The following is a 16,094-nucleotide window of genomic DNA, read 5'->3' as shown; positions in this document are numbered from 1 at the left end:
ACCCACTCTATTCCCACCACCATGGGCTGACCAACCCAGGTGATGAATCCCCTGCTCTACACCACCATGGGCTGACCAACCCAGGTGATGAATCCCCGCTCTACACCACCATGGGCTGACCAACCCAGGTGATGAATCCCCGCTCTACACCACCATGGGCTGACCAACCCAGGTGATGAATCCCGCTCTACACCACCATGGGCTGACCAACCCAGGTGATGAATCCCTGCTCTCCACCACCACCATGGGCTGACTCCACCACCCTGACCAACCCAGGTGATGAATGACCAACCCAGGTGATGCTCTACACCACCATGGGCTGACCAACCCAGGTGATGAATCCCAACCCAGGTGATGCTCTACACCACCATGGGCTGACCAACCCAGGTGATGAATCCCCACTCTACACCACCATGGGCTGACCAACCCAGGTGATGAATCCCTGCTCTACACCACCATGGGCTGACCAACCCAGGTGATGAATCCCCACTCTACACCACCATGGGCTGACCAACCCAGGTGATGAATCCCCGCTCTACACCACCATGGGCTGACCAACCCAGGTGATGAATCCCCTCTCCAACTGTCTGTACATACACCACTATACTAACTGTGTGTAGGAGCTAACGGACTGGCGAACCCCCGTGACTTCCTGACTCCTGCAGCCTGGTATGAGGACCGTGACGTGGAGGAGTACGCTGTGATCAGCAAGTATCATGGACACCTCTTCTCTGCTAAGCAGGTGAGTACCACACACAACTGTTCCCAGAGTCTACAATATAGGAAGTGCTGTGTATGAAGTCAGGTTTATGGAATTAAGAGTTGCCCCCTTAAGCAAATCCCGAATGTCTCAAGGTATTTTGTTTGTTGCTTCTTCACCAGTAGGGGACACAGAAATTGCTAAGTGATGGTGTAGTGTTTGACATGTTCGATCCTACAGATCTAAAGATTAACAACAGTAGTATCACAAAGAACAAACTTGATGTTGTTGAGTTTGTCAGTGACTTGTTCACAGGGATGAGAACTTTCCGCAGAATTCCGGGAATTTCATAAGGCCAAAGGTCATTTTTGTGAATCGTCTAAATCCTGCGGCCACCAGGCCCCGGCTAGTTTTCAGAGTTTTTCTCAAAACATCATTCTCATCCCTGCCCGGAAGTAGGACCACTATGATGTGATTTACATGCTGGCTTTGGAAGACCACAAACAACCTGTGAGAAATCTTGGATCAACCAATGAAATGGTCAAGAAGAAGTCAGTATTAACCAGAGAGAAACAGTTTTCTCGAGCTATATGACACTACTTTCAAACTTGTGACTTTCATTTCAGACTACACCCTCAAATATATTTTGGCAAATTTTTCAAAATTCCAAAACTGAAGAAAAGAGCATTACAGAATTTGTACTAGATGGCTGAGATTGTATACTTCCAATACTTCCCATGGCTTATGGAAAGATTTTTCTGATCAAATGTTTGATAGCAATAGTTTAAGGCTGCATGATTTGAAAACTCATTCCAACTGTCACTTTCCTATTCTGGTGAGCAAGGCTCTGATTGGTCAGATGAAAGGTCATTCTAACAAGGACCGGAATGGGATTTCAACAGATCTCTGTATAATGGTAGCTTTTTAATGATGATTTGTAATCAGCCTGACATATGTTTGTTACTAATATCTTGTAGTAGTTCTGTTTGTGTTCACAGATCAGCCTGACTTTTTTTTTTTGTAAAGTATTTTTATTCACTTTACTTGGTTACATTTGAACAAGATATGTGGGTAGAGTAGAATGGTACAGGTTACATAATAGAAAGCAGACAATGTATAACATATGGTACTGGGAATATAGATTAACAATTGAGATGCTAGCTAATATTACAGAGAATTAAAAGACTAAAAAATAAATTACAGGACTGCATCTAGGACATTCCATTTTCTGTAAAAATGTTTCATATTATCGTTTTTCTTCTCGATAAATTTCTCTATCTCGTAGACATCTTTTAATAATGTTCTGTAGATGGTGAAGCTAGGTTTGTGTCCTTTTATATTCATTACGAAAATGTATGGCTTTGCCAATAGTACCATGTGGTTGAGTAAGTGGTTACTACTGCAACAAAATAGAATATCATGGTTTGACATTTCATCACGCTTTACCAAGGACTTTAGTTATAAAATTGTTAAATTCTGACCAGAACATTTTGATGGTTGGACAATCAAGGTATACATGGTAAATATCCTCACTTACTGAACCACATAATGTACATAGGTCATTATCTATCAATTTCATTTTTAGTAATTCTCGTTTAGTGTAAATGAAACTATGCAAAAACTTATATTGAAAATCTAAGAGTTTCGTGTCTAGTGCATTGTCTATATTGTGAAAATATGGTTTTCCAATTTATCAACTCATTTAGTTCCCCGTTCCATTTGAGACACACCTTCGGAATGTTATAGTCAGATATAAAATTATCATAGAATATCCTTGAACCTTTACTAGGTTTAATCAAATCGTTCCAAGGAGAGCACATAGATAACGACGGTATATTAAAATTATTTGTTCGTATAACTTCTTTCCACTGTTTGGGTATACTAAGGAGAACACAATTAAAGTCAAGTACAGTACCTTTAATACCAAATTTTGCCTTAAGTTCTGCAAATGTTAGAAATGCGTGGTCGTTACAAATATCTTTAATATAAACTATTCCACATTTAATCCAGTTATGAATGATCAAACTTGGCTGGTTACACTGGTGATTTAACCATAGTGGCTGCGAGATCAGTCTGACTTAGTAGTCGTGTATTCATCATGAATTCAGATCAGTCATATGTATGTTAATCATCAAATCATGTGTTCCAGTTTCAGATGGTATTTTGACCGTATATGATTAAAGCCAACATTTACCACTTCAGTGAGGCCTGGGTGTAGTGCTGACAAAGCTAGAAACATAACCAGGGCAATCCAGGATTCAGGCCATGATCAGGTCTTAGTGTACTGCAGGGAAGCAACTCTGCTCTTTTGTATTGGCTTAGACAACCAGCCACCTGTGACCCTAAATTTCATATGAAGACTTTCAAAAATAGAACTGTGAAATATAATAACATTGGGTTAGTGGTCATGAATACAGGTAGCTGAGGCTGGTTAATGTCTGAAACACACTGGTGAATATCTGAAACACACTGGTGAAGGTCTGAAACACACTGGTGAAGGTCTGAAACACACTGGTGAATGTCCGAAACACACTGGTGAATGTCTGAAACACACTGGTGAATGTCTCAGTATGAACCCTAATGCCACTTTTGCATATAGGTTTGATAAATTGTCTGTCCTTTTTTCAGAAACATTCACCATTTGATGTTGTTGCCTGGCATGGAAACTATGCTCCCTACAAATATGACCTGTCCAAGTTTATGGTGATAAATGCAGTTGCCTATGATCATGCTGTAAGTATCTCAACTCATTACTAGGGCTGGATATCGCCCTGATTCTCATATTGTGATATATTGCAATACATATTGTGATATATTGACTGGAAGGTTTCTGTCCAAGTGCGTACATCAAGAATTCATAATAGCTCTCTGTGTGTGACATCATCTTCTTAGTTGCTGTTACACCATACTTTCAGGCTTCCCGTCCCCATTGTGTATGGCAACATGCCAGTGGTTTACAGATAAATAGAATGATACATCATTAATGTATAATGTTTAATTGAACTACTGTATTACAACAACATTTTGCGTACATATGATAAAGGCAATAGTATAACATGATTTTCATGGTCAGTGTTGTTTGCTTCAACAGAATGCACTTCAACGCAGAATGTAATTGTAACTGTATGTCATAGATTTATTCAGATTCAACTCATGTATAACATCTGTTAACATGAACTGTTGCAAACTGAAACAAAAACATGATTTAGGTGAACTACTTGAGCTTAAAATCTCATGTGACCTCCAATAACTGAGATCCTTGACTAGAATGTCATTATACAGTCCTATAAAATTTATAAGACTTTGGCCTTTATGATAAATTGATAACATATGTCCCATTAGGAAACAAACAAAAATAACAAAACAATGTAAATTGTGAAATGGTCACTCATAGCCAGAGGCTCTACTAATAAGTCCAAATAAAAGATTGGACAAGTCTTTGAAGGGCATTTAGAAGATGAATGCACAAGAAAAGCAAGATTTATGGATGTCAACTTCTTATTGTGAAAAACACAACGTTTCGGAGTGTATGCTTGCTCCTTCATGACCTGAGGTCAGTCTGTTCCTGAAGACAGTCTCTACTGACATGTACAGCTGTGTCCCCTGACTGTCTGCAGGATCCCTCCATCTTCACAGTGCTCACACCACCCTACTACCATCAGTGTGTACACCTTCAGACCAACCACCCTACTACCACAGTGAGTACGCTTGGTCAGTACAGTGAGCACACCTTCAGACCACCCTACTACCACAGTGAGTACACCTTCAGACCACCCTACTACCACAGTGAGTACACCTTCAGACCACCCTACTACCACAGTGAGTACACCTTCAGACCACCTACTACCACAGTGAGTACACCTTCAGACCACCTACTACCACAGTGAGTACACCTTCAGACCACCTACTACCACAGTGAGTACACCTTCAGACCACCCTACTACCACTACCACCACCTACTACCACAGTGAGTACACCTTCAGACCACCTACTACCACAGTGAGTACACCTTCTGACCACTCCTACTACCACAGTGAGTACACCTTCAGACCACCCTCTACTACCACAGTGAGTACACCTTCTAGACCCAGTGAGTACACCTTACTCTACTACCACAGTGAGTACACCTTCTGTACCATAGTGAGTACACCTTCAGACCACCCTACTACCACAGTGAGTACACCTTCTGACCACCTACTACCATAGTGAGTACACCTTCAGACCACCCTACTACCACAGTGAGTCAGACCACCCTACTACCACAGACCACCACCTACTACCACAGTGAGTACACCTTCAGACCACCTACTACCAATGAGTCTACAAACCACCCTACTACCATAGTGAGTACACCTTCAGACCACCCTACTACCACAGTGAGTACACCTTCAGACCACCCTACTACCACAGTGAGTACACCTTCAGACCACCTACTACCACAGTGAGTACACCTTCTGACCACCTACTACCACAGTGAGTACACCTTCAGACCACCTACTACCACAGTGAGTACACCTTCAGACCACCCTACTACCACAGTGAGTACACCTTCAGACCACCTCAGACCAATCTACTACCACAGTGAGTACACCTTCAGACCACCCTACTACCATAGTGAGTACACCTTCAAACCAATCCCTACTACCATAGTGTGTACACCTTCTGACCACCTACTACCACAGTGAGTACACCTTCTGACCACCTACTACCACAGTGAGTACACCTTCTGACCACCCTACTACCACAGTGAGTACACCTTCAGACCACCCTACTACCACAGTGAGTACACCTTCAGACCACCCTACTACCATAGTGTGTACACCTTCTGACCACCCACTACCACAGTGAGTACACATTCAGACCACCCTACTACCATAGTGAGTACACCTTCAGACCACCCTACTACCATAGTGAGTACACCTTCAGACCACCCCTACTACCACACAGTGAGTACACCTTCAGACCACCCTACTACCATAGTGAGTACACCTTCAGACCACCCTACTACCACAGTGAGTACACCTTCAGACCACCCTACTACCATAGTGTGTACACACCTTCAGACCACCCTACTACCACAGTGAGTACACCTTCAGACCACCCTCTACTACCATAGTGAGTACACCTTCAGACCACCCAGACTACTACCATAGTGAGTACACCTTCAGACCACCCTACTACCATAGTGAGTACACCTTCAGACCACCCTACTACCACAGTGAGTACACCTTCAGACCACCCTACTACCATAGTGAGTACACCTTCAGACCACCCTACTACCACAGTGAGTACACCTTCAGACCACCCTACTACCACAGTGAGTACACCTTCAGACCACCTCTACTACCATAGTGTGTACACCTTCAGACCACCCTACTACCACAGTGAGTACACCTTCAGACCACCCTACCATAGTGTGTACACCTTCAGACCCTACTACCATAGTGTGTACACCTTCAGACCACCCTACTACCAGTGAGTACACCTTCAGACCGCCTTCTGACCTACTACCACAGTGAGTACACCTTTCAGACCACCCTACTACCACAGTGAGTACACCTTCAGACCACCTACTACCACAGTGAGTACACCTCAGACCACCCTACTGAGTACACCTTCAGACCACCCTACTACCACAGTGAGTACACCTTCAGACCACCTACTACCACAGTGAGTACACCTTCAGACCACCTACTACCACAGTGAGTACACCTTCAGACCACCCTACTACCATAGTGAGTACACCTTCAGACCATCCTACTACCACAGTGAGTACACCTTCAGACCACCCTACTACCACAGTGAGTACACCTTCAGACCACCTACTACCACAGTGAGTACACCTTCTGACCACAGTGAGTACCTCAGACCACTACACATAGTGAGTACACCTTCAGACCACCTACTACCACAGTGAGTACACCTTCAGACCACCCTACTACCACAGTGAGTACACCTACTACCACTGACCACCCTACTACCACAGTGAGTACACCTTCTGACCACCATTCTTCAGACCTACTACCACAGTGAGAGTACACCTTCTGACCCACACCTTCTGACACACCTACTACCACAGTGAGTACACCTTCAGACCACCCTACTACCACAGTGAGTACACCTTCAGACCACCCTACTACCATAGTGAGTACACCTTCAGACCACCCTACTACCACAGTGAGTACACCTTCAGACCACCCTACTACCACAGTGAGTACACCTTCAGACCACCCTACTACCATAGTGTGTACACCTTCAGACCACCCTCTACTACCACAGTGAGTACACCTTCAGACCACCCTACTACCATAGTGAGTACACCTTCAGACCACCCTACTACCATAGTGAGTACACCTTCAGACCACCCTACTACCATAGTGAGTACACCTTCAGACCACCCTACTACCACAGTGAGTACACCTTCAGACCACCCTACTACCACAGTGAGTACACCTTCAGACCACCCTACTACCACAGTGAGTACACCTTCAGACCACCCTACTACGATAGTGTGTACACCTTCAGACCACCCTACCACAGTGTGTACACCTTCAGACCACCTACTACCACAGTGAGTACACCTTCAGACCACCTACTACCACAGTGAGTACACCTTCTGACCACCCTACTACCACAGTGAGTACACCTTCAGACCACCCTACTACCACAGTGAGTACACCTTCAGACCACCTACTAACACAGTGTGTTAACGTTCAGACCACCCTACTACCACAGTGAGTACACGTTCAGACCACCCCACTACCACAGTGTGTACAACTTTAAACAATAATACTACCAGTGAGTATACCTTTAATCCATTGCACTACCGGATTAAGATGACCTTCAGTACCACAATTACTGCACCTTCAGATCAGTGAGAATGCATCAAACCTTCCTATTTTCAGCCCCAGTACACCCAAATGCCAGTGTGTACTCACTACTAATCACAGCCCTATACAGTACACCTACACACAGTCCTACTACAACAGTACACCTACACACAGTCCTACTGCTACAATACACCTACACACAGTCCTACTACTACAGTACACCTACACACAGTCCTTCTGCTACAGTACACCTACACACAGTCCTACTGCTACAGTACACCTACACACAGTCCTACTGCTACAGTACACCTACACACAGTCCTACTACTACAGTACACCTACACACAGTCCTACTGCTACAGTACACCTACACACAGTCCTACTGCTACAGTACACCTACACACAGTCCTACTGCTACAGTACACCTACACACAGTCCTACTGCTACAGTACACCTACACACAGTCCTACTACTACAGTACACCTACACACAGTCCTACTACTACAGTACACCTACACACAGTCCTACTGCTACAGTACACCTACACACAGTCCTACTACTACAGTACACCTACACACAGTCCTACTACTACACTACAGTACACACCTACACACACAGTCCTACTACTACAGTACACCTACACACAGTCCTACTACTACCACAGTACACTACACACACAGTCCTACTACTACAGTACACCTACACACAGTCCTACTACTACAGTACACCTACACACAGTCCTACTACTACAGTACACGTACACACAGTCCTACTACTACAGTACACCGTACACACAGTCCTACTGCTACAGTACACCTACACACAGTCCTACTGCTACAGTACACCTACACACAGTCCTACTGCTACAGTACACCTACACACAGTCCTACTGCTACAGTACACCTACACACAGTCCTACTACTACAGTACACCTACACACAGTCCTACTACTACAGTACACCTACACACAGTCCTACTACTGCACACAGTCCTACTACTACAGTACACACGTGCTACACAGTCCTACTGCTAGAGGTACACCTGACACACACCTACACACCTACACACAGTCCTACTACAACAATATACCTACACACAGTCCTACTGCTACAGTACACCTACACACAGTCCTACTGCTACAATACACCTACACACAGTCCTACTGCTACAGTACACCTACACACAGTCCTACTACTACAGTTCACTTACACACAGTCTTACACTCACACAGTACAATACTACAATACAGTTTGTAGATTCTCTGCTGTTTAAAGCTTTTATATCTGCTGTCTGTGTAAGCCAAATTCTGAAATGCTGTATGATAAATGACTTCTGATTGCAGGGAACTGCATGAGTGAGTTCATGGGTCTTATATATGGTGCATATGAAGCTAAGGTATGTTACCATCCAATTTGAATATTCAATTTACTTATTTCCCAGTCTTATTATTTGTTTTCTACATCAAAAGATTGTTCTGGCACATTTAGCTGAATATGATGAAGACTCGGAGTATTCCATCTGCCTCCTGCCACCTTTAAATTTCATTTTTGATAACTTTACTGATAGATTGTAAGCAGAGTTGCTAGGGGTGAAACGATATACCGCGGTATTAGTAGAACCGTGGTATTTTGCCTTCGGTTCGGTATACCGTAATGCAATCCAAAACTTCGGTTTTCGTACCGTAATTTTATTAATCATTTTAAACCTTTTCTAAAATGTCTAGAAATCGAATCATTTGGTCAAAATCTATGCATTTCCTTGCTTGACGGCCGCTATTTTCCTGGAAGTAAGTTCGAGAGTCGCCTCTAGTCGTCTACTTGCAAAGTCAGCAGGACAGCAACTGCAGATACCAAATCAATAGCTGAGTTCTGTTTCTTTTTCAGTTATTTCAAATCAGACGAACAGAGAAACATTGTAATAACTTATCGAAGTCAACTTTATCATAAATACATGCCATGAGCCGAGTACTTACAATGTTTGCTGTGATGCAACACACCGCGTTATAGCGTAGGTAAACACTGCCATCCGAAAACGTATGATGTCAGAAAACTCATAATAAAACGATCTACCTCGATTTCATTTTATTTGATTAAATTTAATCCCATTTTCATTTACTAAAACTGTTTACAGTAACATTGGAGAAAACGTGTGTGAAATGACATCACCTCATTCTATACGCATACCACTTCCGTTTACCTTGTTCATAAGGGTCCGCTTTTGGCGTCTACCGCGTTAGCACCAATTTCACATTATGCTCAGCAATCACAAACAGATTACTGCCTCATCATCCATGGACCCCAAGACCCCGTTATTGACTCATTGAAGTAATATTTCACAATTAATTGCCAATATTGTGTTTTTACAATCAAAGAGACAGGTACCGCGGGAAGTCAACGGTGACTTGTCAAACTGTCTCATACGTAAAATGTATCCAGCCACGTAACCCAAAGTGCTGAACCTATGTTAATTATTATGTTAAATACGTTCGAAGAAAACATGCATTATACTAATATGATAGCAATATATAATATCTCTGTTAAAATACCGTATACCGGGAAATTTTCGAGGTATCTAATTTTCGAGGTTTTCGAGGTTAGAAGCTCAACCTCGAAAATATTATATCCATGAATTTTTCCGAACTTCAAACCTTTGGGTTAGATTTCCTATCGATAAGCATTTCAACTGCTGGCAACCAATGACTTCCTGACATGCGCATTTACTCTTTAATGCCTGTCTACAACTAATCTTAACGTTCAATGACCCTGAACGGCCTGTATGAACAAACAACAGAAATGCGGTGTCGAGATTATTTAATTGTGTTGTAATTGTTGGTCCAGAATAACATGCATTATAAAAAATAGGTAATTCAACCAGTGTGTTACATGTGAAGTCAAACCAACTGTCAATACACTCGATGTCACTCTCTGGCCAAACGGACCACATCGGCGATGCCAGGTTTGATGAATGCGCATCTTTAAAGGGATTGTTTACACAAACATCCTGGGGCTGTAAGGCATCCGTGCTGTTGGTCAGTTTCGCTAGCTAAAGAGGTCAACTTGTCAGCTTTCTAACAACAACATAGTTTCAACAGAGACCCATCATACATGCTTAAAGTTAGTTGTTAAAAAAACAATATCGTCTGAGAAAAAATGGCGTCATGTTTGAACACTGCCGACAGAGTGTTTCATGGGTAATTTATCACAACAAAGGAACAAAGGGTTGTTTTCATTACTATTATTTCTGCCATGGACTGGTATACCGGTAGTTATAACAGTCAGACGGCAGTTATCACTGGCTACTTGTCGATAGTTCACTGAGTATTAATCCGGTAAGTCATGTTTCTGGGCACTTTCTTCTAACCTCGAAATTAAAATTGTCTTAAATATTTATATATTTTAGGCCCCCAAACCTCGAAATTTATATCACCTCGAAAGCTCTGGGGGTCTCAAACCTCGAAATTTTAGTACCTCGAAAATTTCCCGGTATACGGTAACTGCTTAAGATATAAATTATTCTGATAATGGCTAGAAATCCTTTGATGTTATATTTTTACTGGTCGTTTTTAACAGAATCAACGGTAGATTGGAGCAAAACATGAGTACACAGCTGATTGTTATTTCCAGCTTAGTTGAATAACAGGTAGCATAACAGGAAGGAAAACTGAATTATCGTGTCTAGTGATGTTTAAATTGATTGCAGGTTTCCTATACACATATTTATTTTCATTTACAAAATATTTTTTTCCACCTCCGACGATACGATATAGTTTTGAATGGGCACAATACACGAAATAGCAGTTCTGTTATGTCCATGGAAAATAATTTTTACTTGGCCTTTATTCCGGGTTATGTATAACGCGGGTGTCTCATAACTTGGGGGATCATCCATGGATCCCAAGACCGGCGTTATAACTGCAATTATGGGTATGGATCTGGTGGCTTTCCCATCACAGTTCTTATGCCTTATGTTTGTTTCTTGGTGCTAACATCTCATTGCAAGCTATATCAGAGCAATGAACATTTAACGACCGATAAAATGAGAAAGCAGCTTTCTCAAGCTAAAACACATTTGTTTCAGAAAGGAGAAATGCATTTCTGAGTGAACTTTAAAAGATATTTTGAATGAATCTGAAAACTGAACAAATAAAATTCTGGAATGTGCCAAGATTGTGTAGCAGTACTTCCCAAGGACTGTGGAAACTTGAAAGTCTCGAAATGTTTAACCGACTGAAATGAGAGATAGGCAATGATTTAGGTCAAGGACAATCATCTGTCACACAGACTGTAACTGTCTTATGACAACTGTGTTGTGTTAATTTGTTTAATTTATTTATTCGTGATATGTCGTCGACAGAGTCACATTCGACAAGATCTGATTTGTGTATTGTTTTTAGTGTTTTTTAAGCATGAACATTTTTTGGGGCGTGGTGATTTCACTGCAGTAAATTCTGATGTGATTTTAGTTACTTTTAATCATACTTGGCTACTTGCTATTTTGCCACACGGCTGTTAGCTCCAAGGTTCCAGTGATATTTTATATTCTTCTTTCTTGTCATGAAATGACAGTTTTCTTCATTCAGAATAACAAAGATTATGATTATTTGTTTCCCATGTTATGAAACAATGTAAGGTTTGCCTCTTGTTGTCAATTTTCTGACTTATGATAATGTCTCATATACTGAACCGAAACGGACCGAGCGTAAGAGCGTACCGTTTCACCCCTAAGTGTTGCTGCTAAATAGTGGTGATTATTGTTGCAGGAAGAGGGGTTCCGCCCCGGGGGAGCCAGTCTGCACAGCTTGATGACGCCACACGGACCTGATGGTGAATGCTTTGAGAAAGCTTCAAGTGCTGAACTGAAAGCAGAGAAAATAGCCACTGGGACTATGGTAACATATGAGCAAATTCTATTTGGGGACAGAGAGTGTAACAATTACAGTCCATTTGAGTCAGAAACGGACCGATGAATTCCAAATTTGATCATTGTACAAAATTGCCACATAAATATAAATAGTACACATGTTTATCATTTACTAATACCCAACAGCTTTCTTATATTTGAAAATTTTCCAGACTCCACCAAAAAAGTTGTTTAAGAAACTATCATCATTGAAAACGCAAAAGTTGTTATCTGTCGCGGCGGCGTTAAACCGCAGAAACTGAACAGCCACTATCTCGTCGTGCACGGGATAAACACCTTTGTGATTGTCATTCTGTCAGCAGCCTTCTGTCCTAAGATAGAGATTGCGGTCTTTTGGTTTCTGTGTCATTCTGCCTGCATCCTCCTGTGGTTGTTGTGTCATTCTGCCTGCAGCCTCCTGTGATTGTTGTGTCATTCCACCTGCAGCCTCCTGTGATTGTTGTGTCATTCTGCCTGCTGCCTCCTGTGGTTGTTGTGTCATTCTGCCTGCAGCCTCCTGTGGTTGTGTCATTCTACCTGCAGCCTCCTTTGGTTGTTGTGTCATTCCACCTGCAACCTCCTGTGGTTGTTGTGTCATTCCACCTGCAACCTCCTGTGGTTGTTGTGTCATTCTGCCTGGAGCCTCCTGTGGTTGTTGTGTCATTCCACCTGCAGCCTCCTGTGGTTGTTGTGTCATTCTGCCTGCAGCCTCCTGTGGTTGTTGTGTCATTCCACCTGCAGCCTCCTGTGGTTGTTGTGTCATTCTACCTGCAACCTCCTGTGGTTGTTGTGTCATTCTGTCTGGAGCCTCCTGTGGTTGTTGTGTCATTCTGTCTGGAGCCTCCCGTGGTTGTTGTGTCATTCTGTCTGGAGCCTCCTGTGGTTGTTGTGTCATTCCACCTGCAGCCTCCTGTGATTGTTGTGTCATTCTGCCTGCTGCCTCCTGTGGTTGTTGTGTCATTCTGTCTGGAGCCTCCTGTGGTTGTTGTGTCATTCTGTCTGGAGCCTCCTGTGGTTGTTGTGTCATTCCACCTGCAGCCTCCTGTGGTTGTTGTGTCATTCTGCCTGGAGCCTCCTGTGGTTGTTGTGTCATTCTGTCTGGAGCCTCCTGTGGTTGTTGTGTCATTCCACCTGCAGCCTCCTGTGATTGTTGTGTCATTCTGCCTGCTGCCTCCTGTGGTTGTTGTGTCATTCCACCTGCAGCCTCCTGTGGTTGTTGTGTCATTCTGCCTGCAGCCTCCTTTGGTTGTTGTGTTATTCCACCTGCAACCTCCTGTGGTTGTTGTGTCATTCTGCCTGCAACCTCCTGTGGTTGTTGTGTCATTCTGTCTGGAGCCTCCTTTGGTTGTGTCATTCTACCTGCTGCCTATTGTACTGAGGTAGAAGTAGTTGTGTCATTCTATTGAAGGAACAGCTGGCTTTGGCAGTAGAGCAATCTGATGCTGCCTCAATATAGTCATGAGTAGGCAGGTATTATCCACGTTCGGTGATTTCCCAGTATTTTCATGTAAGTGACATGTAACCCATGAAGTCATCCTGGTAGCTTATGCCATTCAAATTGCCATTAACAAAGATAAATTCTTTTCAGCCATGAGATCTGAACACCCCAAAACCAAATTGTGATTATGGGAACCAACTGATGCTAATGATTTTTTTTCCCCCGCCCCAATGCGAAATGGGAGACTATGTATTCAGCAGCGTCTCTACGTTTGTCCGTACGTCCTGATTCTTGTTAACGCAATATCTCCTGAACTGTTGTACCCAATGTCTTCAAATTTGGTGACAGCCTACATTGGGGGGATTATGCAGACACCAACAGATTTAGGTGACCTTGACCTTATTTTGAAGGTAATCACGACACTGACCACTTTTCAAACTCTTGTTAATGCGATATCTCATGGACTGTTGTACCCAATGTCTTCAAATTTGGTGACAGCCTACAATGGGGGATTACACAGACACCAGTTGATTTGGTGGGTGACATTTACCTTATTTTCAAGGTCACCATGACATTTTGACCACTTTTCAAACTTATATAAACATGATATCTCATAAAACTTTGCACCCCATATCTTCAATTATGCCGACAGCCTACAATGGCTGATTATGCAGACACCAGTCATTTCAGGAATCGTGCATGTGACCAAAAATATAAAATCTAGTAAATATTAACAGCGGGGGACATTGCCATATTAGTGGCAAAACACTTGTCTTTATTGAATTTATATGAAGCACAGTTAGTTTTTTTCCACCAGTAAATAAAGTCACTTGTTTGACTTTTTGTTTCTGTTTTTGTTTTTAGAGATTTAGGTTAGATTCAGGAAATCAGTTGGTGTATTTGATTTTTTCTGATGATTCTGTCTGATATTGCAGGCATTCATGTTTGAGTCATCCTTCAGTATGGCTGTTACTGAATGGGGCAACAAGAATAAAGTTGACCCCAATTATTCCCAGTGCTGGCAGACTCTGCAGAAACACTTTAACTCAAACTGGAAACCCAATGGTAAGTCTTGCCATGATAAGACGTTAAATGAAAATTAAAGTGATCGTATGCCGTGGCACATTGTATATCAGTCAATCCATTGTAGGCTAAAAAACATGTTAAGCACCCATTTTGAAGATGTAAAGGATATTTTATTCTGAATTATTGTTTGATATTTACAAATGTTGCACACAGTTCTACTTATCGAGATTTACCCCATATTCTACATCTCTGAAATCTCTTTGTGAATGAAACTGAAATTAAGAATATAGGAACTTAGCACTGATTTCTGTGAAATGAACCCATCTGATTCAAGTTTAAGCATTGCCTCCACTGACATGGGATAATATGGTGACTTAAAGCAGCAATCGGTGAGCACATTTACATGTTATGATATGGGAATATGAAGTAATAACACTTCTTGCAGGTGATGGGAAGCAGCAGAAGACTTTCACTTTCTAGACAATAATGAGGACAAGACAAACACTAGACAGTGGAGCCCCGAGTTCGTCTGGCAGCTAGGAGATGGGTCAACCTCGGTATATTGCTTGTCAGATCAATCTGACTTAATACTGATATATGTGTTCTTGATAAAGTCGTGTGTTCGTGATGAGTGTCAGCTGTTGGTTTATGACAGGACTTGCATCCACTGACACATCTGATCAGTCTGATTCTGTAGATGTGTTCTTTATAAAGTGGGTATGGCCAGACCAGTTTTATTTCTTGTTTTACAGATTTTTGTCTTCAAAAAACCTAAAGGCAGGAGCGGAAAAAAATAAAAATTAAAATCACTATTCAAAGTAATATTCCTTCTAAACACTGAAATTATTTTACTTTTGGCACTTTATGACGTGTATATGGGGCAAAAAACAATCTGAAAAACAAAATTCTTGTAGGTTTAAATTTTTGACTTATAAAAACAGTAAGATTTTATTCTTTTGAACAGGGAAAATTGATTTTTATATCTACACATGATGCTTATCGACATTGTAAACACAAAAGTAAACCAAAAGGTCCACATGGGTTTTACTGTTTGCACCCATTGACATCGAGTACTGGTACAGCAGTGAAGTGTCATCAGCTAGCCGTTTCAGCTGGTTCCCATGGTAGCATCTGGAACTGCTTATTTGTGAAGTCATTCTGACTTTGTCACAATATGATTTGAATGACGTCACCATTGCTG

At 42.1% G+C, this 16,094-nt stretch overlaps 1 protein-coding gene across 1 annotated transcript in view; it reads left to right on the top strand.

Moving 5' to 3' along the window:
* The window catches only part of LOC124288855 (homogentisate 1,2-dioxygenase-like), a 30,849-nt gene extending 15,330 nt beyond the window's left edge, over window positions 1–15,519 (top strand). The window contains exons 10-16 of the mRNA XM_046725417.1: window positions 621–742; window positions 3,329–3,433; window positions 4,318–4,453; window positions 8,873–8,925; window positions 12,290–12,418; window positions 14,803–14,932; window positions 15,339–15,519. Of these exons, the coding sequence (XP_046581373.1) occupies window positions 621–742; window positions 3,329–3,433; window positions 4,318–4,453; window positions 8,873–8,925; window positions 12,290–12,418; window positions 14,803–14,932; window positions 15,339–15,373 (710 nt within the window). The 3' untranslated portion in view covers window positions 15,374–15,519. The remainder of the gene's footprint in view (window positions 1–620; window positions 743–3,328; window positions 3,434–4,317; window positions 4,454–8,872; window positions 8,926–12,289; window positions 12,419–14,802; window positions 14,933–15,338) is intronic.
* The last annotated feature ends 575 nt before the right edge of the window (window positions 15,520–16,094 follow it).

Source organism: Haliotis rubra, unplaced genomic scaffold (assembly GCF_003918875.1).
Source record: "Haliotis rubra isolate DU_JTF1 unplaced genomic scaffold, ASM391887v1 Scf427, whole genome shotgun sequence".
Taxonomy (NCBI): Eukaryota; Metazoa; Mollusca; class Gastropoda; order Lepetellida; family Haliotidae; genus Haliotis; species Haliotis rubra.
The sequence above is the reverse complement of the archived record's forward strand: the minus strand, read 5'-3'. Positions and strand labels throughout refer to the sequence as shown.